This window comes from Pteronotus mesoamericanus, unplaced genomic scaffold (genome assembly GCF_021234165.1).
Source record: "Pteronotus mesoamericanus isolate MK-2021 breed Mesoamerican mustached bat unplaced genomic scaffold, CSHL_Meso_final contig_66, whole genome shotgun sequence".
NCBI lineage: Eukaryota > Metazoa > Chordata > Mammalia > Chiroptera > Mormoopidae > Pteronotus > Pteronotus mesoamericanus.
Genome location: NW_026555230.1, coordinates 65,480 through 88,324, shown reverse-complemented (window position 1 = coordinate 88,324; position 22,845 = coordinate 65,480). Strand labels below are relative to the sequence as shown.

At 48.7% G+C, this 22,845-nt stretch overlaps 1 protein-coding gene across 1 annotated transcript; it reads right to left on the bottom strand.

Moving 5' to 3' along the window:
* Positions 1-5,966: 5,966 nt before the first annotated feature.
* Positions 5,967-16,318, bottom strand: PNMA6A (PNMA family member 6A). The gene is given in 7 exon segments (XM_054581812.1): positions 5,967-6,199; positions 14,101-14,229; positions 14,960-15,115; positions 15,260-15,363; positions 15,365-15,848; positions 15,851-15,913; positions 15,916-16,318. Coding segments are annotated over 7 exon segments (1,572 nt in total).
* Between the last annotated feature and the right edge of the window lie 6,527 nt (positions 16,319-22,845).

Sequence of the window (22,845 nt, the reverse complement as noted above, 5' to 3'; positions counted from 1 at the left end):
TTTTACCATAATTTTAAAAATTAATAGTATAATATACAAAAACCCATTTAATTGTCCACCTTAAATGGGTTCATTTATATGGCATGTGAATATATATCTCAATAAACTTTTTAAAAGGCCTCTATTTCTCTTTTAAAAGTAAATTACCATTCTTACTGCACCTATGTAAATATTCAGGCCAAATATAAAGAGATCAGAACTATTTTGTGATCAAGAATAACCTTTGGCCCTGGCTGGTGTGGCTCAGTGGGCTGAGTGCCAGCCTGCAAACCAAAGGGTTGCCAGTTCAATTCCCAGTCAGGGCACATGCCTGGGTCGCAGGCCAGGTCCCAGTAGGGCCACGCAAGAGGCAACCACACATTGATGTTCCTCTCCCTGTCTTTCTCTGCTCCTGCTAAGAATAAATAAAATCTTAAAAAAAAAAAAAAAAGAAGAACCTTTGGTTGAAAGAGGGTGACTATACAGAGAAATTTAATATTTCGATAGAAAGCTATAGCTTGGTGTTTTACTTTGTCAGATTCTGTTCCTGTTCATTGTCATCGAGCTATTTTGCACCTCTTTGTAAACTGTAAGTAACTAATGGTTTCCTTACTTTCCTGTGAATTGGCCTGCATTCTGTCACCTTGCACAAAGTGTCAACTCTTACCAATTTTTCAATTTTCCCAGTTTCCTTCAAGATCTGGCTACAACCCTCCAAAATGATGTTTCCAATTTTACACTCCTTTTTCTCACCTGGCATCACTGAGACCTAAAACCTGATTGCCCAGATCTTCATCTGGGCTCTAGGCTGCCCCTCATGCCCCCCCGCCCCAAATGCCCCGAATCTGAGGCATTGCAGGGTAAATCTAAAGACTTGATATAATCTAAGGAGTTCTCATCACAATGGACCTCCATGGGCTGGATTTCTCTCTGGCCAAGCCACTGTCAGAGTCACTAGGGAAATCTGGCAAAATGCTCAGATCATTCATGTTTTTCATGACAGGTAACCAAGACTGTGGACAAGGTCACAAAGAGCATAACGAAAGTCAATAAACAGTGGTACATAATTGAAAGATTTTCATCCACTCTTGTCTTAGATTTTAATACAAACACTTACATTAATATTTCTCTCTTCCATTTTAAGCATTCTTCTTTTAAGGTGCCCAATCTATTGGACCCTAAAACTGCGGGCATTTACCACTACCTTCCAGCAGATGGTTCAAATGATTTTGCAAGAGCAACATCAAAAGTTGTCAGGACACTAGTTTTTAAACTCTGCTTTTCCCTATTTAGGACATCCATTGTCATCTGAATTGTTCAGTGATGATTCGTATCATTCATTTTGAACAAATATGGGGACTGAAAATTTTGAATATGACCCGAGTCTTGTGATTCTGCAACACAATGAAGATTAAGAAATCCCTCCCCCGGCCCTGCTTTGTGATCTGGAAAAGGACTTACTGCAAATAACCTCCCTTTCCCACAAGACTCAGATAAGATTCAGTTGCTTTTCTTGTTTACGACAAGGCCATAAATATACTCTCCAAATTCCCATTCTTTGCCTCATAAATTATTTGCTAAACTGTTTTGTTCCTACTGATCAATTGGAACAAAAATGCTTGTTAGACAACTTTTGGCTGAGCTCCTCTCCTTCCTCCAGGCTCCTGAACTTTGGTCCACTCTCAGCCAAGTTAACATATAATCCTTCCTTAAAAATAGACTGACCTCAGGGTAAAACATTCTTTGATTTACTATTTGATCCTGCTACCATCTCATCCCACTTCTCTCTCCCCCAGTTCATTCCAGCCTTATTTACTTCTTCCTATAAGAGAAAATAATTTTTTGGAGATCCTGACTGTGTACCAGTCTCATAAATGGAGAAACTTAGCTGCAAACCAGGAACAGCATATTCAGAGAGCTGTAGAATGGACTCTGGAAAGCTGCTGCAAGAAAGCATCCAGTTTTCATGATCCTGAGTGTCAGTGAAAGAGAAAAATGGCATGAAGATCTTAGCTAGAGTGGTGAAGTAAGGACCTACAAAATTGCCCATCTGTAAAAGCAATGAGAAAACTGGCAAAAATAGTCAGAATTAACTTTTTCAGAACTCTGGAAATTAACCAAAGTTTGCTTGTATCAACCCAGGTTACATTTATTTTTTTAAAAAATGGTTGAATTTCAATAGCAAAAGTGAGCTTTGCGTGTTTTATTTCATCCTCCACAGCCTTAATTTCATCTTCCACAGTCTACCTCAGCAGATGCCTTGAAAAATAACAACCTACAATGCTGGTACCAGAGGGAAAAGACTGGAGTTAGAGCTCTTTAAAATCTCAGTCACAAGGAGCCATCATTATTTGACCTGTTTGGTGGTTTCCTGGAAGACCCTACTCAAAGGTTTTTCTTTTCTGACCTGATGTAAAGGTCACCAGTGCTTTCCACTATTGGTCTGTGATGGCGGGGTGTCTGTTGAAAACATTTACTTGCAAGAGTTTTAACGTAGCTGGCTGAGGCAATGGATAACAACTAGGACAAACAGTAGGTCCACTCAAAAGCCTAAAAGAAAAATCTGAGGAATGAAATGTGAAGTAGTCCCCCCTCCCTCACTCTGAACACAGACCAATTTGGGCAGCAAATAAGTGTCCTAATAAGAATTCAAATCAATTCTGACACTAACTCTCTGGAGCTAACAGCAGACTCTGCAAGTTTAAGGGCTCAGTCACACAAGATTGCCTGCATATCAGACAGCAATAGCAAGTATTGGGACCTCGGGTTACCCAAATTTCTGTCCCACTTGACTAAAAAGTTGGGAGTTCCCAAAACCTCCCTTTCAGGTTGAATAATTTGCTAGAATACTTCACAAAACTCAGAGAAACAGTGAATTTACATTGATCAGTGTAGCGTGAAAAATATAAATGAACAGCCAGATGAGCAGATACACAGGGCAAGTTCCAGAGGGGTCTTGCATGCAGGAGCCTCTGTTTCATAGAGTGCTTCCCGCCCAGGATATGGATGTGTTTTTCAACCCAGAATATCTCTGAACTCTATAATTTTGGGGTTTTTTTAAAATTAAGGTTTCATCACATAAGCATGACTAATTATTAACTCAATATGCGGCCCTTCTCCCAGAACCTGGAGGTTGGAAGGTGACTGAAAATTCCAAGCTTCTAGTCAAGACTTGATCCCTCTGGAGACCAGCCGCCTCCTGAAACTATCTAGGAGTCCACCAAGAATCACCTTATTAGAACAAGAGCAAAAAAACAAACAAACAAAAAAACACCCACACCCCTATCGCTCAGGAAATTACAAGAGATTTAGGAACTCTGTGCCATTAACCGGGAACAAAGACTACATATTAAAACAAAACATGCTCCTATTACTCCTATCACTTAGGAAATTACATGTGTTTTAGAAGTGCTGTGCTAGGAACTGGGGTCAAATACTGAGTATATATTTCTTATTACACCACAGATTTCCTGCTAGGGTCTGTGGAAAGCTCTAACATATTCTTGGGAATCTAGGAGACCACGTGCATTTGCAGGGCTATATGCACGCTCAAGAAAGACCTTAGAGGGCCTTAAGCTCTCACTTCTGCCTAATTTTAAGGCTCTGAACAGTAGGAAGTGAATGTTAAGTTGGTGTTGTTAACTGTCTGGCTGAGTGTTGAATACCGTGCACACAGAGCCCTTCATGAAAGACTGGGAGATTTACTGGTTCCAGGCATTGAAGGAAATATCTGTGCAATCATTAGCCAACCATGAAGTTAACCAAACAGATAGTTCAGTGGCACATATGACAAAGAACACAGACTTCACATAATTAATTCAGAAAAGTCACTAAACAAACAAACAACTAATAGTATGATGAGCAGCAGCAACGATAAACCCTGGTGAGGGGAGAGCTAAAAGAAACATGTCTAGAGAACTAAAGGACAATACCTCATCAAATAGAGAAAATAATAAATCATAGAATTTATGAAAAAGAACCAGGTAAAAATTCTGGAGTTGAAAAGTACAAAAACTGAAGAAAAAAAAATTCACTAGAGGGATTCAAAAACAGATTTGAGTAGGCAGAAGAAAAATCAGCAAATGAAGACAGGTCAAATGAGATTATCCAGTTTGATGAACAAAAAGAAAAAAATGAAGAAAAAGGAACAGAGCCATAGACACCTCTGGGATGCTGTCTTGGTCCATCCAGGCTGCTATAACAGAACGCCATAGACAGTGGCTTAAACAACAGATATTTCTCACAGTTATGGAGGTTTGGAAATCTAAGGTCAGGGTTCCAGCATGGTCAGATTCTGGTGAGGATTTTCTTCCTAATTTGCAAATGGCTCTCTTCTGGCTGTGACCTCACCTGGGAGTGGGGGGAGCAGAGAATGGGACTGAAAATGAGTACACTGTAGTTTTCTGGTGTTTAGACACCAGAGTCCTGCTTGACTCTAACAACTAGAGGGAGCAGCCTGTAATACACATAGGACACGAGGCATTTGGAACCACATACTAACTAAACTGGTATTAACTAAAGCTGCTTCCAACCCATGATCCAACTCAAATCCTAATTGGATTGAAGTTATATACCTAAGGAAAATTATAGTATTTGAGTGAGGAAAGGCTATCCTCTCTTTGGGAGGAAATATTTACTTCACTTCCTGTGGCTCTTTTAAACATAATGCCAGGCATACAATGAAACAATTCCAAAAACATGTGAAGTAACAGGGAAGTGTGACCCATGATCAACAGCAATTGCACCCTATCACTTACTTCTCTCATATTCTGTTTTCCAAAGCAAGTTTCCAGACCAGCCTAGATATCAGAGGTTGGGAAATCAACTGTACTTGGTGATGAGAAGAGTTCTGAAGGTATTGCAAAGGGTGATAGTACAGGGAGTGATGGAGCATTTGTGACATTAAAAAACCAATCTACCAGAAGAGTTCAAGAGCAGGCTCCTCACCCACATGTCACATGGAACATCAGATGTATTCTTTCTCTGTTCCTTTTGTCCCTCCTATTGATATTTGTGTCCAGGGAAACTAAGTCAGAGCAGCTTCTTGCCACTGACTGTGTCAATGCTGCCTGTGCAGTAGTACTCAAGGGTGTGCAAAGAATCCATTCTTGGGAAACTTGTAAAGCTGCTGGCCATGTGGCCAGCCAGTCTTAGATATGGCAGAGATTGGCTGAGTTCCTCAGAGGCCTATCTTGACTAAAACCTACAGAAGCATAGAGTCATACTCTGTTACCTCACTCAGTCCTTTTGCTCCTCAGGAAAACAGTTTCGGTTACACTTTATGCCCCATTTTTCCTCAGGGCTCAAACTTAGGACCACTGCTCTGGCTGCAATGACTCCCTCCAGTACCCACTGTATAGATGGCCTCACCAGATCTTTCTACTCCTGTATCATTGCGGCCATTATTGAAGGCTTATTGTGTGTCCAGTAGAAGGTAAAGCTCCATGACTACCCTGGAAGAAGAGTGCTGTTATTACTCACTGACAGATGAGGGACAGAGATGTTCAGTGATTTGTGCACAGCCACCCTAAGTGAATCCAGTGCCAGACTGCCTGGGCCCACTGGTTCACGTTTTTGGGAACAAGGACACTGAGATGACTGTGAGGCTAAAGTTCATGACTTGTGCTCAGCAGCCCCAGGAGACTCGCTTTGCCTACGTGATGCGCCTGGAAGTCCTGCTGCAGGCGGCCATGGAGAAGGGGGCCATCCCACCCTCCGTGGCAGACCAGGTGCGTGCCCGGCAGGTGCGGATGTGGGCCTGTCCCAAGGACACGCTCTGGAACATGCTGAGGACGGGGCCAGAGAGGAGAACGCCTGACTTCCTGGGGATGCTTTGGCTCATTCAGGAGGTGAAGGCATGGGAGGCCGCCCCGGCTATAAACCAGCAGTTCCAAGGGGAAGAAGGGGGCTGTGTGTACACCGGAGACCTGGATGCTGCCCAGCTCACCCCAGCCCATGAAGGAGCTGCCTAGGCTTCCCAGGCTGCCCTAGGCCATAAAGATGGTACCAAGGCCATCAAAGCCCATGAAGACGTTGCTGACACCACTCCAGCCATTGAGGATATTGCCCCAGCTGATGAAGATTTTGCTGAGGCCGACCCAGCCAGAGAAGTTCCCACTGAGATCTCCATTAAAGATGATGCTAAGAGTGTATCCAGTAAAAGGACCACCAAGGCCTCCTCTTCTCTCAGGAAGATGAAAATCTTCCCACCCTTGCAGGCCTAGGTCAGGAAAGACTCACAGAGGCCCATGGTTGCCCCACCCCTGCCTATGTAGGCAGCGCTTCCAGGCCAGGACCAGGAGGTCCTGGTGGGGAGCCAGAGAGCCAGGCCCAGGCAGGAGACCAGGAGGTCAAAGAGCCCCACGAGGAGGGGCTCAAGCCCATCCCAGACAAGTTGCGAAACGAGGACGGGGTTGGGGAGATGAGCCCCGCCACATCCTCCCAGGGCAAAGAGGCTCGAAAGGCCGAGCGCCGTCCTCTCTTCTCTTCTCTCCTCCCCTCCCCTCCCTTCTTGGGCAGGACGGCCCAGGAGGCAGGGGGAGGCCAGGCCAGGCAGCCTCCTCACCCCACACGGGGAGCAGGGCCCAGAGGAAGGCCCACCCAGCCCCAAGCAAACACCCAAGCCTCCCACCACCCTCAAAGGGCCCTGACCCCCACCACCAGCCCTTCCAAGTCACCAGGGTGTCCATATTTACACCAAACGGGATGGGGAGAGGCGCCCCCTCCACGGCGGCACCGCGCCTGGTCCCAGCCCCAAACCCTGCCAACTTGGGCAGCTGGCCTGGGAGCGCCCAGCCTAGGAGCAGGGCACCTAAAGACATCTGCCGCCCACATGGAACTGGCAGATGTTAGGGGCCGTCTCAGGGGTGCCAGTTGTGGGGACCCCCATTCCCCATCTTCCGGAGCAGGCTGCTCCCTGTATTGGGAGGCCCCCACCCCGTTTCTCCGTAGGCCCCATAGTGACCCACGTGTCACATAATCAGCTCCCCGCGCCCCCCCCCCACACACACTAGACTTGGTTCCTGTGCAGAGCCGCCGGGTGCGCGTGAACCTGGGTGGGTGTCCTGGCCTGCCTCCCGGGGCAGCCGCCTCTCAGCCCCGGCACCCGCTGTGAGCTCCACTGCCAGCCACGGCTCCGCCTGCTCTCGTCCAGTGTCGTGAGCTCAACCTCTGCTTGCTCCGTGCAGACTTAGGTCAAGCACTGCATGTGCTCGTGGAGATCTGTGTGCACTTTTCTGAGCAGTTCCTGTACCACTACTCCCACCCTGGAGACCCTGTGCCCAGTCCCAGCATCCTGCGACTGTCCTGTGCAGGCCGTAGGGCAGGGCCAGGACCCAGCACGTCAGCTAGTGGGAGGGGGCCCCTGCAGCGAGCGGACATCGCCAGCGTCCGTAGCCCTGCAACGGCCGATCGTGGGGCCCTCAGGAAGGGGGACTGGGGCGGGAGGGCCGGGCATCGGGGCGCAGTGGAGGCACGTCATTGGGGACCGCACGAGGGGATGGGTCGAGACCTACGGGCCCTAGTGGCCCTTAGAAGCTCCTCTTTGTGTTGTCACTCCCTTTCTTTGATGGATTCAGTAAACGTTTCTCTTCCAGAAGTGTCACTGAATGTTTCAGCTGAGTCTTGCCTCCGCTGTGGGCAATTGAGGGAAGGGTCTGCTGAGAGCGGGGTTGCAGAGGACCGCAGTAGCCTGGGACTCCAAGTCAGCATTGAGTGTGTTTCGATCTCTAATTGCAAATGTGGTCACCAGTCAAGGAGCAATGTCTTTGAACTGAAGTAAAGGAACTGAGTTGAGTGGCTGGATGATGCCAGTCAATAGGACTGCTGTGATTAGGGTCAGTGGTTAGCTATGTCTCCAGGGTATACACCAAAACTTCTAAAAGTCAGTGGGTCAGGCAGTGACAGGAGGGAAAGTGACAGTAGGCAGGATGGAGTCCTGGGTTGATGCAAAGCTTAAGTATCTTTTTAATAGCTCCCTCATTTATTCTAATGTTCATTCAGTGTCTGGAACTAGTGTGTCAGAGGTTTCACAATCTCTGTCGAAAGTCAGGACATTCTAGAATGTCTAGAAAGTCAGGGAAGAAAAAAGGGTGGAGGCAGAGAGAACCCAGGAGTCTGGGCATCGAGGACACACGAGGAGGACTTTCCCGCGTTTGCACTTCGTCGCATGCGACCTGTCTCTGTGCGCCTGCGTGTGCATGCCTGGAGTTGTGCGCGCTTGCGCCTGGCTTTTGTGCGCCTGCGCACGCCGCCATTTCCTGCAGCCGCAAGCTCTGGTCTCAGTGCCTATCGGGAAATGTGACCATCCACAAAGCGAAATGGCTGCTGGGGTCTAGAGAGGCTTTTGCAGCTCTTCTCTTGATACAATGCGCACATCAGTCGCTAGATGGCGTGAAAGGATCACAGATGGGCTGGGCAGTTCCTCTGGAGCTGTCCTGGGTTCCTGTGGCCCTTTCCCAGATGGCCAGATGAGCTGAGGTGTCCCAGTGTAAGTGGGGTGGAGCCCCTTCTACCGCCGCAGTTCAAGCGGAGGCGGAAGAGGAGAAGAGAGTTGAGTACCCGCAAGCAGCCGAAAGGGGCTCCCGTGGCCCCGATCCTCCTTGGCCCTCAGAGCTGTGCGGGGGCAGGGCCTGTGTCACGTAGGGAGGGCAGCTGGACCATCCACTCACGAGGGACCCCAGGGCGGACCTACCTGCTCTGCGTTCTGGGGCTCGGTGGGGAGGAGCTTAGTTCCCAAGAGCTGGGGGTGGAAGGGTGATGGGGGTGGCGGGCAGATCCTGTAGGTCACTGAAGCCTTACTTTTCCTGGCTCCAGGGATCATGGAGCCTTTCCTTGTTCAATGTTAGAAACAGTACAAGAGAAATGGGGGGAATGCCCTAGTCACAGAGTTGCAAAGCTAAAGCTTTTTAAGTTTGGGACCTCTGCTCCTTTCATTACACTATACTGCTTCCAGCGCGTGAGTAGTTCCTGCCACCGAGCCCTTGGTGAGCCTGGTGTGCAGGTTGCTCTTACAGTCTATCTAAACGTAAGGGAAATGTGGGCTAAGGCTGAACGATTCTAGAAGTGTCTCCTAAACTGTCCTATTTGTTGTCTTTCTTCTCGCCTCCCAGACACTTGTGATGGTGTTGTAACACTTCTATTTTATTTAGAAAGCTAACATTATTATTCAGACAGACCCTCTCTATCATGTAACTAAAGCTCAACTGTTACACTTAGGATGACATCATGGTTGTGACTCTCCTGTTGTCTCCAACTCCACTGTATCTTCCTGGTCTGTTGACACTACCAAGCAACTGGGCATTATAGCCTAACCAAGCTGACACAAAAGTAACCACCATGCTCCCTCCCACTTTTCTCCTCTTCCCTCCATAGAGGTGGACACTGTCAGACTCTCAGTGAGCATCTTTTCAGAAGTTTGCCTGTTCCTTTAACATTCATTTATATAAACATACACACATATAATTTAGTTTTATTTTATTTCACTGAGATCATTATGTAAGTATTGTTTGATGTCTTGTTTTCCCTCTTGAATGGTAAGTTATATATATTTTTTAATTTATTGATTTGAGAGAGAGAGAAAGAAACATGATTTGTTGTTCCACTTTTTTATGCATTCATTGGTTGATTCTTGTATGGGCCCTGACCAGGGATGGAACCCACAACCTTGGCATCTTAGGATGTCATCCTAACCAAGTGAGCTACCTGGCCAGGGCCCAAATTATATATTTTAATTTTTTTTACTTAGACAAACAAAACATTTATTTAATGTTTACAACATTAAATGATACAATTGAGTAAAAAGCAGAAGTCTCTCTTTGACCCCTTCCTGAAACTAGCTCTCTCCCTCAAAGGTAAATACTACTATCATTTGCTATGTACCTACACAAACTTTAGACAGAATATTACATAAACAGATGAAGATGACAAGGTGTGACTGAGCTTCCCTTTCATATGCTGTCTTCCTTTCCATCCTCACCCCTGCATAAATCATGTCAAGAATGGCATGTTATGACATTGAGATTATGTCATGTGATGTGATCTATATTAATATAAGAGAGTAGCTTGTTTGTAGTGTACATTTCATTATGAAACATGTGAAACACCTAAACCTATTCCTGTAAGGAACTGTCAGTGACAGACAGCTGTAAGAACTACCCTTTACCTCCCAAGCTGGAGCAGGAACTATTAGCTCCCATCTTGGAGAAGTATATAAAGGTCAAGAAAAATTTTCAACCAGAAAACCAAAACTTCGTTTTATCGTGTGGATTATTTCCCAATTTTCTGCAGGAACTTTCCAACAAAAGATATCTGTAGAAGGGAGGGGTGGGCCCAGTGGGTTGGGCTAAAGTAGGGGGATGAATGGGGACCCATAGTAGGCAGAATAAAGATCTCCAAATATAGTAGGTTCTAATCCCTGGAACCTGTAAATACCACCTTATTTTGGAAAAACAAATTGGCAGATATGATCAAGTTAAGGATTTTGAGATGGGGAGATTATCCTAGGTTATCCAGATGGGTCTTAAATCCAATCACAACTGTCCTTTATAAGAGATAGGCAAAGGAAATCACACACACATGGTCACACATGCATGTATACACATGCACACACATTCAGAGGAAGACAAGGCAATATAAAGAATGAGCTGAGAGAGACCAGAAAATTCTGACTTTGAAGATTGGAGTGATGCGGACACAGCCAAGGAATGCTGGCAGCCAACGAAGCTGGAAAAAGCAAGGGAGGATCCTCTGCTAGAGCCTCCAGAAGGAGCTCAGTGCTGTCAAGTTGTTTCTGACTAATGATATTAATTTTGACTTCTGCCCTCCATAACTGTGATGGAATAGATTTCTGTTGTTTTACACCACTCAGTTTATGGTAATTTGTTACAAGAGCTATAGAAAACTAATACAAGACCTCATAGATAGAGAGCAGGATGACAGCTAAGGGGGGCAGTTAGAGAGTGGAGGAATTGAGCAAAAAGGACTCATGGAAATGGACAACAGTGTGGTGATGGGGGGGTTATAAGGGGACTAAATGGTAATGGGAAAAAACAATAAAAAATAAAAACAGAACTCATACAGGACTAAATGTAAATAAATGTCAGCCATAACTTCCCCACACGTGTAGTGTGCCAAAGCTAAAGGTCAGATGGTCGCAGAGGAGCTTGGAGCCTTGGAGAGGCAATTGCCAACATGCCTGCCTCCAAAGGCTGCAAGGGGAGGGGCGCTGGGAACTAACATAAAGATTTGGACCTTGGGGATCTCCCTGTGACAGCAAAGTGGAAAGAGAAATTGCAGGGGAAGCTGAGGGCTTGGATTAATGTTTACTCCCCCATGAGTGGTTTGTGAGCTAGGCAAAGGTGGGAAACAGTGAATAGAGGTACAGGGTTCTCAGCTTTTTAAGGAGCACTCTACAGGGAAGGCTTGGTCACAGGCCATGGATGTCAGGGACCATGTTAATGAATTCTTAATTAATGGCCCTGGAACTAAATTTTGGTACTGGAATACATCTGGCATCACAGTGGTACACAAGAAATCCAGGGGGCATGGGATGGCTGTGTATTGCAGGATGTTGGATAAATGAAAAAAGAGATTCGTTGGAGGTCAAGATGTCCTTGGCCACATTGGAGACCACCTACGGCTGTAGTCAAGGCTCAGAATGGGGTCGGGGAAAAGCATAGAGAAAATATTGACTGATAGTTCTACTTTGCTTAATGCCCTTTTATCAGTCTTATGTAGTTAAAAGCAACCAATTAATAATTTTTTAAAGGCAAATGGCCCAAATTCCTCTGAATGATAAATTCACTTTCTATTTATGGATATAACAAAGTAACTTTTCACAAACTTTTAAACATTGTTTACAAAACTAATCAAACATGTCTAAACATTTCATGAAAATTACCTGTCTGGTATCTCAGACTATCTTTAATGTTTCAAACACCTTTAAAAGCAAGCGGAGCAGGGGCCGCATTTTACCCATTAGGCTCCCAGTGGTCCTGGCTAGACTCCAGGGCTTTGCCAGCACTGGGACCTCCCACCAGCAGGGGCGGTGGTCCACAAAGACCAGCCTCTGGACTCTGGAAGGGAGAGGGGCTCTGAGAGATGTCGGCTTGCTTTTTGAAGCCCTTTGGATGCCTGGATGGCTCGAATGCGCTCTTCCCATAGACTTCTGGGAAACAAAGGGGGCTTCTTCCCAAGTCATGCAAGGAGTGTCTGTGTGCAGTACGAATGCCGTCCAAAAGGCAGCGGATCAAAACATGTCCGAATGTCCCCAAACAGAGTTAACATTGACTTACCCAGGCAGCTCTGGGCAATTGCTCTGGGAGGCTGTGATTCAGCCAGGTTAGGATCCTCTGGAACCTTTTCCCACTGGAGACCACACAGGGACAGATACAAGGTCCTACTGAGCTGTGTGGCTGAGTAAGCGTATGGGAGGGACGGGGATGCCCAGGACACAGAGCTCTCCACATCCAAAAGTAAGAAGTTCTTTTTCTTCTATTCACTTTTGGGAAATCCTGTTAATGCTTTCTTACATGCTTTCTACTTTTTTGTTTTCCTGGGAGAGTTAAACGTTAACTTTCAGTTCTCTAATGTAGTCCTCAACAGTTTCGTCAGCCCTTCTATTAGATTTTTTCTTATTTTGTGCATCACAATTTAAATTTTTCAAGAATTTCCATTATTTCTTTTTCAAATTAGCCTCCAGCATTCTCCAGCTTGACTAGATATGTCCCTAGTCTATTAGTGGTAACAAACACTGCTATCAAACAGTTTCCGATGTGAACATTAGTCTTGCTGTCAACCTAAGAGAGATTCCCTCATTTGGCATTGGATCCCATTCCAGGATAGGGGATTGAACTGCCACTGCAGAGGACTGGCAGCTACTGGTACTGGTGCGTTAAAGATTTTCTCTCTTTGACTAGTCTGTCCAGGACGTAAAAGCTGTCTGCGTTGGCTCTCTATTACCTTCAGGGGCCCAAGTACATGTGACTATGGAAGCTCAAAGCTTAATGTGCAAAATTAACAAACACATACTCAAAGTGAAGGCCAACTACATCTGATATTTCCAGACCCACCTCAGAAAATACTGTTTTTGGCAAAGGCTACTATACCCTGGAGAATCCCTGAATCACCATTCAGTCATCCAGAAAAAAAAAAATACTCCTTATGCTTTCAATCCACTCCTCCTCATGTCCTTGGGGCTGAAGTTTTAGATGTAATTGGTGTATGTTCCTAATTTATCAGGGGGCAGGACACTTAAGACTCCCTTTACAGAATGTTGGTTATAAGAACTGTTTTCATTTTCTTTAAGACATATTGATTTAAGCTTAAGCTAGAACTAAAGTATGGAGTTTAGGTTTTGTGACTCTTTTGGTTATAGGAGCAAGAACTTTTTGTATACGGAAAATTAGATTGCAGCGATCAGGAGTACACATGCATGCTGGGATGCCTGAACTTGCTGGCTGTGTTACCGCCTCCTTCCTCCTTGGTTGGTAAGAGCTGCTGATGTTAGAAGGGAAAGACTGTAAAGTTTATAATAGAAATGGTAAGCTTCTGAGTGGAGCATTTGGATAGAAAACTATCCTAGTCTATTACTTTAGCAACCTTTGAGACCGGATGCCCCACCAATGAGAACTGAAGGCTTTCCCTAGGAACCAACAAGAAACCTGGTATTTCTGGAATTTCTAGGGTTACTAGAAACGTGAAGCCTGGCACCAGCTACTGACATGTCACCACTCTCACACATACATAAAATCACCGTCCCAGGCCACTGTTGCCTCTCTAGCCCCACTTCCCTCAATTGCCCACAGCGGAGGCAAGACTCAGCTGAAACATTCAGTGACACTTCTGGAAGAGAAACGTTTACTGAATCCATCAAAGAAAGGGAGTGACAACACAAAGAGGCGCTTCTAAGGGCCACTAGGGCCCATAGGTCTCGACCCATCCCCTCGTGCGGTCCCCAATGACGTGCCTCCACTGCGCCCCGATGCCCGGCCCTCCCGCCCCAGTCCCCCTTCCTGAGGGCCCCACGATCGGCCGTTGCAGGGCTACGGACGCTGGCGATGTCCGCTCGCTGCAGGGGGCCCCTCCTTCTGGCTGACGTGCTGGGTCCTGGCCCTGCCCTACGGCCTGCGCAGGACAGTCGCAGGATGCTGGGACTGGGCACAGGGTCCCCAGGGTGGGAGTAGTGGTACAGGAACTGCTCAGAAAAGTGCACACAGATCTCCACGAGCACATGCAGTGCTTGACCTAAGTCTGCACGGAGCAAGCAGAGGTTGAGCTCACGACACTGGACGAGAGCAGGCGGAGCCGTGGCTGGCAGTGGAGCTCACAGCGGGTGCCGGGGCTGAGAGGCGGCTGCCCCGGGAGGCAGGCCAGGACACCCACCCAGGTTCACGCGCACCCGGCGGCTCTGCACAGGAACCAAGTCTAGTGTGGGGGGGGGGCGGGGAGCTGATTATGTGACACGTGGGTCACTATGGGGCCTACGGAGAAACGGGGTGGGGGCCTCCCAATACAGGGAGCAGCCTGCTCCGGAAGATGGGGAATGGGGGTCCCCACAACTGGCACCCCTGAGACGGCCCCTAACATCTGCCAGTTCCATGTGGGCGGCAGATGTCTTTAGGTGCCCTGCTCCTAGGCTGGGCGCTCCCAGGCCAGCTGCCCAAGTTGGCAGGGTTTGGGGCTGGGACCAGGCGCGGTGCCGCCGTGGAGGGGGCGCCTCTCCCCATCCCGTTTGGTGTAAATATGGACACCCTGGTGACTTGGAAGGGCTGGTGGTGGGGGTCAGGGCCCTTTGAGGGTGGTGGGAGGCTTGGGTGTTTGCTTGGGGCTGGGTGGGCCTTCCTCTGGGCCCTGCTCCCCGTGTGGGGTGAGGAGGCTGCCTGGCCTGGCCTCCCCCTGCCTCCTGGGCCGTCCTGCCCAAGAGGGGAGGGGAGGGGAGGAGAGAAGAGAGGACGGCGCTTGGCCTTTTGAGCCTCTTTGCCCTGGGAGGATGTGGCGGGGCTCATCTCCCCAGCCCCGTCCTCGTTTTGCAACTTGTCTGGGATGGGCTTGAGCCCCTCCTCGTGGGGCTCTTTGACCTCCTGGTCTCCTGCCTGGGCCTGGCTCTCTGGCTCCCCGCCAGGACCTCCTGGTCCCGGCCTGGAAGCACTACCCATGGGGGCAGGCGTGACGCCCTCAGGGGCCTCTGAGGGTCCTGCCTGACCTAGGCCTGCAGGGTCAGGGTCAGGGTCTTCATTGTCATCTTGCTTCTCGTCTTCCTTCTCCTTCTCCACCTTGTTGTCCTCTGCCTTAGCTTTGGCTCTGGCATAAGCCTTGGCATTGTCCCTGGCAGAAGCCCCTTCTTCCACCTGGGCTGTCTCGCTCCTGGCTAGACTAGCTTCCCATGTCTGAGTCCCGAACCAGGCCCAGCATCTCCAGGAAAGTTGGAGACCTCCCAACCATTTTCAGCTTCCTCCGGACTTCAACCAGCGGCTTAATGAGGTTGGCCCTGGTGAGCACCTGCCTCAGGTGCAAATGGTCATTTGAGGCTCTGGCCAGGACTCCCTTCTCAATGACTTTCTGTAGCAAGATTTTCAGCTGCAATAGGAAAGCAGAGAGACACTTCTTTCCTGACTGCTGCTGAGTGGTCAAATACTTCACCCGGAGGGTCACCCGGGACTCATTTTCTCGAAACACCTGGCTCAGGGCCAACAGGCAGTCCTGTGCTGTCCTGGCAGTGTTCTCTGTCAGGAGCCCATGCACGAGCTGCGGGGCCTTTCCTCGAAGGCCTTCTATCAGCCTCCTCCTCCTCTCCGTTTCTGAGACTCCCTGCCACAGAGGCAGCATTTCAGCGGTGTGGTCTAGCCAGGCCTCACAGGACTCCTCCCCCGATGGTCCCTCCCAACGAACACACCCAGGCGCTGGTACCACCTGCTCTCTGCCCAGGGCTGTACCGCCAGCACACCCTGGGCAGCCCCAGCCCCAGGGACGCAGCCATGCTCTCCACTGTCTGCCCCTGTTGCTCCAGGCAGTGGAACATGTGACCAAGAAACTCCTCGCCTGTGCAATGGAGCACAAAAACAAAGACCACGTTCCAGGGACCCCCAGTGCCTGGAATTTCTCTGGGGACCAAAGCATAGCTGACTTCCCAGTCAGGCTCCAGCAGGGCGGTAGTGGCATTGTCCTCCTCACAAAACACTTTGCCCAGCGCAGTAAAGTGGCCCATGGGCCACAGGGCGGCCTCCAAAGACTCCTGGAGTTCCACTTCATTACAGTCCTCTGGGACGCCCAGGAGGAGTAGGCCCCTGAGAGCGCTGACACCCATCCACCTGCACCAGTCCTGCAGCATCATCACCGCCATCATCCGCAATTTCTGCCAGCGCAGGGGCTCATATTAGGGGCAGGACAGGGTTCCTGGCGCAGACCAGGGTGGCACTGAGTGGGAAATGAATTGGGACTGGAGCGTAGGACTCAGAGAGAACTTCCCCAGTCTCCACAGCCTGTGAATATGAATGGTGCAAAAGCCAGGTTAGTGCTGACACCTCTCCCACCCCCAGCAACCCCATCCCCCTCCAGCAGCGCCTCTACAGCCCAGGCTCAACCCCTACCCTCCTCAGGCCCACGGGGATCGCAGCCTTCTCCCCGCACTGCTCCCAGCTCCAGCAGGCTGCCGCAATCCTGCTGGGGCGCGCAGAGGGCAGCGGGGACTCCAGGGGCCGAGTTCACCGTCCCAGGATCTGGTACCTTCTCTTGTGATGTGGTCCCTCCTTGTGCAGATCCCAGTAGGGGGGGCGCAGGGCTAGGCGCAGCGGTGGCAGGCTGGGTGCCCTTCTTTCTCTGTCTCTCTCCCGCTGTTTCTCATTCTTCCTTTCCCTGTCCCTTTCTCAGTGCGGTACATGGGTCAGCGTGCCGGCGGCTGTTCACCACTGTCTATTCACCACCGCTCTCTGCTGTGTGGACTATGAGCGGGGGCGCAGTGGCAGTGGAGCATGGACCCTCCACGTGGCCCCAGAGGCCACTGGGCCATTGGCGCAAGTAGATCACATGGCAAGACAGCAGCCACCGCTGCTGGCGCCCCGGGACCTCAGTTGATGTCACATGCTTATTCCCTGGTCCCCAAGAGGCCTCTGGCGCAGGTGGTGAACCCTGGGGATCCAGCCCTCTCCCCCTCCCCTGGTCCCAGAATGTGCCCTTGGGGCACAAGCGTCACATGGGGTCCACACCCTGGGGTGCCTGCTGCAGAGTGGCTTGACAGGCGTTCAGGCCAGAGGTGGGGAGCCTGTGCAGCTTCTTCACCTACTCTTCCCCTCCCTCCCATCTCCCCACCCAGGACAGGTCCTATCCCAAGGCTAGGCAAGCAGCACGTCATCTAGAGGCACACCTGGTGTGATTCCGTGGAGTAGATACCACATGTGCACACTTGTGCTCATACCCGCACACCACGCCCCAGGCTGCCCACACCTCACTTGGGGGCTGAAGGGCGCAGGCCTTGGCCACCAAAGGTATAGGATGGGCCAAAGGATTCACTACCCTGATACCAGTGGATAGCCCTAAAGAGGATGATGTAGTGTCTCGTTTGGCAGGGGCTTTTCCCATTTTGTGAGCTCCAAGGCCAGTGTCTGGAAAACTGGTTTCTCCAATTGGAGCCCCAACCTCTTGGGTCCGCTTTGCCCTGTGGGCTGTGGGTTGTGCTGTATCAATTAGGTCCCAGGCGGCATCCAAAGGAGAGAGGGGATGACTCTCCTTCAGGCAGGGGGCCTGGTGGTCTGCGTGCTTTTTCCTGCCTGCTCTGCCAACCACATTTCTGCCATCTGTTGGCAAGCCTCTGTGAGCTACACAAGTTGTCAGGTCTCAAGCACTTGAATGTGAAACACCTGGAAATTAAATGTAGCCTTGCCTGTCTAACCCTTGGAAAGTCTGGGTGTCTGCAGAGGCACACATACTCCTCTGTTGTAGACTCCTGGCTTGAACTATGTTGGTAGTATTGGAAGTGGAGAAAAGTAAAGGAATTTGAAAGATATTTTAAAGTAGAATCAATACAATTTTGGGTTGGATGGGACCCAATTTGGGGATGTTAAGGGAGGTGGTTGGTGTAACTAGTATTAGCCATTCACTTGTGCCTGGCTAAATGATATTGTTCCTTACAGAAGGGCTTTGGTCCGTGTGGTTCCTCTGTAGACTGATAATTGAATCAGGCTCCGTGGAGATTGAAGCCTGGTTATCTCAGGCATTGTCCTAGTTGAAGGTTTGTGCTGAGCCCCACTCCTCCCGTTGCTGTGGGCTAGTGATTGGCTAGCTTCGTGCATCCTTGCAATGTGATCCAGTGCCGTGTCATTACTGAACTCCCTGAGAGCCTTTACCTATCGGAGTTCCCTGCTCTCTCGTGCCTAGCCCAGTGCCAGGTCCACAAATGCACTCCACCCTGAGCTGAAGCTGGAGTTCACCTTCGCAATTCTCCTTCTGCCCGCTGCGGTCCGCAGGAGCACCACGTGCGGGTCTGGGACCCATGCTGCCCCTATTCCTGTCATGTAATACATGACAGCAGCTGTGCTAGCAGGCAGCTTTGCCACAGGAGCCCCAAGCCGGGTCGCCAAGCACAGGTCATTGCCTAGGTCTTAGTCCTCGAGGTTCTCGCAGCTGTGACTGCAGCTTCTGCCTTGTTGCCTGCCGACGCGGAGGGGTGGCGCCGACCTGGACTCCGCCTGCGGCTGGGCCACGGACTACAATTTCCGGATTTCTTCGGGAGCGCTCTAGCATCTCGGTATGTCCTGGGCGGGGTGGGTGGGGGGCGGGCAACGATGGCTAGCAGTCCCTTCCGAGGAGTGCAAGATCCTAGCCTGCGACCCCAGAAACGCGCCCACAGGCTGGGGTGAAGCTTTGGAGGAGCGGCGGGGATGCCGAGGAGCGTGGCGTGGGGCGCATGCGCCGTGCGCGCCGGTGGTAGGTTTGGTGTTCCTTCCTAGCATAAGTCCAGTGAAGGCCGGAGGTTTGCCCCCCTCCCTGCAGTCCAGTGACTGGCGGCGGGTCAGACCGAATTGCCATGATTATGGCCTTGCTTTGACGCGTGTGACAGCTGGAGGAGAGCTTGCTGGAGAATCTCTGTGAGGCTGGGCGCTGGAGGTAAGCTGCGCACGACCGACTGCACTCTCCACGAGCATGGCTGGCAGGCACCCTGATGTTCTCGAGGCTGTGGCAGAAGGAGGAGCAGGTCAGCCCCTTTCCTAGTAAAAGGCAAGAAGAAGCCTTTGCGTTGGGGAGGAGGACTGCCAGGCTGGATGATTGGGCCAAATACCGCACCCATTGCCTTGGAGATGTAAAGACAACACGTGGTGGTGTACCAGGCAGCATTTCCTAGGGGCAGCGCTGTCCAGTGGAAACATAAAATAAACTACACGTATCCTTTTCACATCCTCTAGTAACCATATTGAGAATTCAAAAGAATCTGGTGATGTAAACTTAAACGATGTGTTTTATTTAACCCAACAGATGTGAAAGTATTATCATTTCTATATGTGATCAATATAAGAAGTTATCCATGAAAGATTTTACATTCTTTTGCTCTTCTCTAACTCTTAAAAATCTGCTATGTATTTGACCAGTAGACACCTCACGTCAGACTCTCATTTCAAGTGCTCATAGCCACAGTGGCTTCATGACTGCCCTTCTGGACAGCCCAGCCCCATGGTGTTCTCTTGACTGCTCCCTTCATGGGTTCAGTACAGAGGAGTAGCTCAGATATCACGTACTGCCTGGTGGAACCCCTCTCTTGCCAAGGTTTCTGCCACCCAGGCTTTCAATCAGTCCTTCCATCTGGCTTCCACTTGGCAAAGCACTGCTATGTTTCTTATCTAAATCTGAACTCCAGTGCCTGGGAGGAAGGTAGGACATCTGATAGTACCATTTCACAAGTGAGGACCACAGAATCAAGGTGGACATTTTTAGCCTAGGAGTGTGCTTGCTTTATTTAGGCAGGGCCAGAGCTTCTCACGGTTTCTTCTTCCCCCGCCCCCAGTACTATCTTCCCAGGATTCTGCTCTTCCCCCATAAGGATGACCCAGAAAAAGAGGACAAGGTTGATGGGTTCCTGGCAGTCTCTCCAGAGGTGAGCTGGGATTCTTGTTTCTCTCTGAAAGGCTCCCTCAACCGTTAGAGAGGGAATGAATCATCCTCCCTGCCCTGGACTGGCTCTGCTGGGCCTCAAACTTTTCCCAAATTGCTCAGCTTGGAAGAGGATGGAAACCATAGGACACCCTTCTGTAACTTTCTCTTTGTCCACCCACCATTTGATCATTCATCACACCTTTGAGACCTGCTCTGTGCCTCAAAGTTCTCTAGTATGCCAAGTGTGAGACCCAGTCCTGGGCATCAAGGAACTTATGGTGTTCTGGAGAGAGAGAGCAAGACAAGACCTGAGCATGAAATGCTGAAATAACAAGAAACTACCTGATTAACTACCCACACCAGAAGTTTAAACAGAAAGTACTATGGGGAACAAAACGAGAAGAAATTTAAGCTTCACTTGGAGACTTAGAATGATAGGCAGGGGGTTTCCAGGCTACAGAAGAGTAAGACAAACTTTTCTCAGGACAGAAATGAATGCAGTTTCTTCAAGGACTAGTGAGAAGACAGGCTAGAGTAGAAGGTGTGTCAGGGCAGATGTCAAGATTTATATATAAGAATAAATCTAGATGGTGTGTACAATCCTTTTTAAAAAATTATTGTGGTAAAATACAATAACATAAAACTTACCATCTTAACCATTTTTAAGTGTACAGTTCATTGGCATTTAGTACTTTGGTGTTTTGTGCAGCCATCACTACATCCATTTTCAGAACTTTTTCATCTTCCCAATGTGAAACTCTGTCCCCATTAGACACAAACACACCAGTCCCCCTTCCTTCAACCCCTGGTAACCACCATTTGACTCTATGACTGTGCTCTAATAAGTGGAATCTATAGTATTTGTCCTTTTGTGTCTGGCTTCTTTCACTCAGCAAAATGTCCTCAAGGTTGGTGTCTACACTCTTAGCAATCACCTTCACTGGACCTCACTGTGTAGATATTGGTAAGTGGACAGAAGTTTAGAATGAAGATCGCTCTGTCACAGGCAGTATAGGGCAAGCCTAAGAGTGTGTGGAGGAGGGAAGACCCAAAGTGCCCTGACTTTTTTTTAACTTGAAAGTCTGACAGAATGACAGTCCTTATATTACTTAAGTGAGAAGCCATTAGTCAGCCTCAGGAAACCCTCCTAGAATCTGTAGTTTTACACATAGGAAGGGTTTCAAAGATCTAATTTTATTGCACCTTGCCAATGTGTAAAAGAAAAAAGTTCCCAATTTTTCCTGGTCAATTAGTTCAGGTAATGACTTGTGGATTACCAGAAGTTTCCATGGCCCAGTAAAAGGGCATAGACTGGTCAGGCCTGTGCAGAGATCTGGAGGAAATGGTTGGCTGATCTTTGGTGCCAGCTAGTTGTTTTCAGTGGATACAAGAAAACAGGCATAATAGAACTTAGTCTTTTACTGTTGTATTAGGCCCTGTGCGAGTTCTCACAGCAAGTATGTGGTTGAGCCAGGAGTCAAACTTGCGCAGTTTGGCGCCAGAAGCTCACGGGTGCATCTAAGCCAACATGTTTCTCCTGCAACTTCACACAGGTGATAGACACAGGCACGCCATGCTCTAGCTAGTCACCTTCTGTGAGTATCCAGTGGCACTCCTCCTCTCCCATTATCTCAGCTGAATTAAGCTGCGGCAGTTACCTGTGTTCATTTAGTAGGATACATGCCTCTTCTTGTGCATGAAAGATGATTCCAGGGCTGATATGCGATTCCTGTTCCTACATCTGTTTCCCCTCCCCATTGTTCAAGGCTGACATTAGTCCACTCATTCTGGGAACAAAGGTTTCCTCTGGTTCCCTATTCAAGGCAGAGGGAAATTTTGCATAGGAGCTGGATTGAGGGTATGTGTGTGTGCGCGCGCACGCACGTAGTCCTAAGCCTCAGGACTGCAGGAAACTAGGATTTACCCCCTCCTAGTTTGTAAATAATGTCTCTTGTTGACCACTTTGTTTTCATCATAAAAGTATAGTGTGTTAGTTGTAGGAAAAATTTAGAAGGTAAACAAGTACAAGGAGACAAATAAAATCACTTATTAGAGAAAAGTTCTATTAACCTTTTGGTGTATTTCTACTATTTTTGCATGTGCACATATAAGTATATATGTACATATGGTTATACATTGTACCTATAAACAGGTTCTGGTCATGCACTTGGATATCAAGGAACTTGATTTATGTTATGAATTGCTTACCACCAACCTTTCCAGTTTACATTTTTATAGCAGTGTACAAAAGAATACATGTCACCATACTCTGCCAGCATGTACTGTTTTAAAAAATCCCTGAAAATTTGAAAAGGAGAAAACAGCTTTAATTTTGAGCTTTCTTTAAGTGTTTATTGGCTATTTCTTGTTTTATTTTCCCCCCAGGATCCCCTTTTAATGATAAGGGCCCTGGAGGACCATAGGCGCTTAACTGGACATCTAAGCTCTCCTACTCCTTCTAGTTTCCTTTTCCAAGTGTGCCCTTCCATTTGTACTGTGAAACCCATCCTTAATTCCTCCTCAGACTCTTGCTCCGTAGTCATTGTATTCTCTTCCTTCCTCAATTTCATCTCTTACTCCTGAAGTCATGCCTGTTCTACCTCCCACCAGAATCAGAACTTCATGTTCATTCCTGTCTCTTCTTCTACCTAATAATGTGAAGTGTGTCTCCTGAATTTGAGAAATTCCTGCAATGTAAATTCAGCATGTGACCCCCGCCCCTGAAGGAGGTTTCCATAGGCTGGCCCTCATCCTTGTTCTCTAATGTCTCTCAGCCTAGTTAGATAG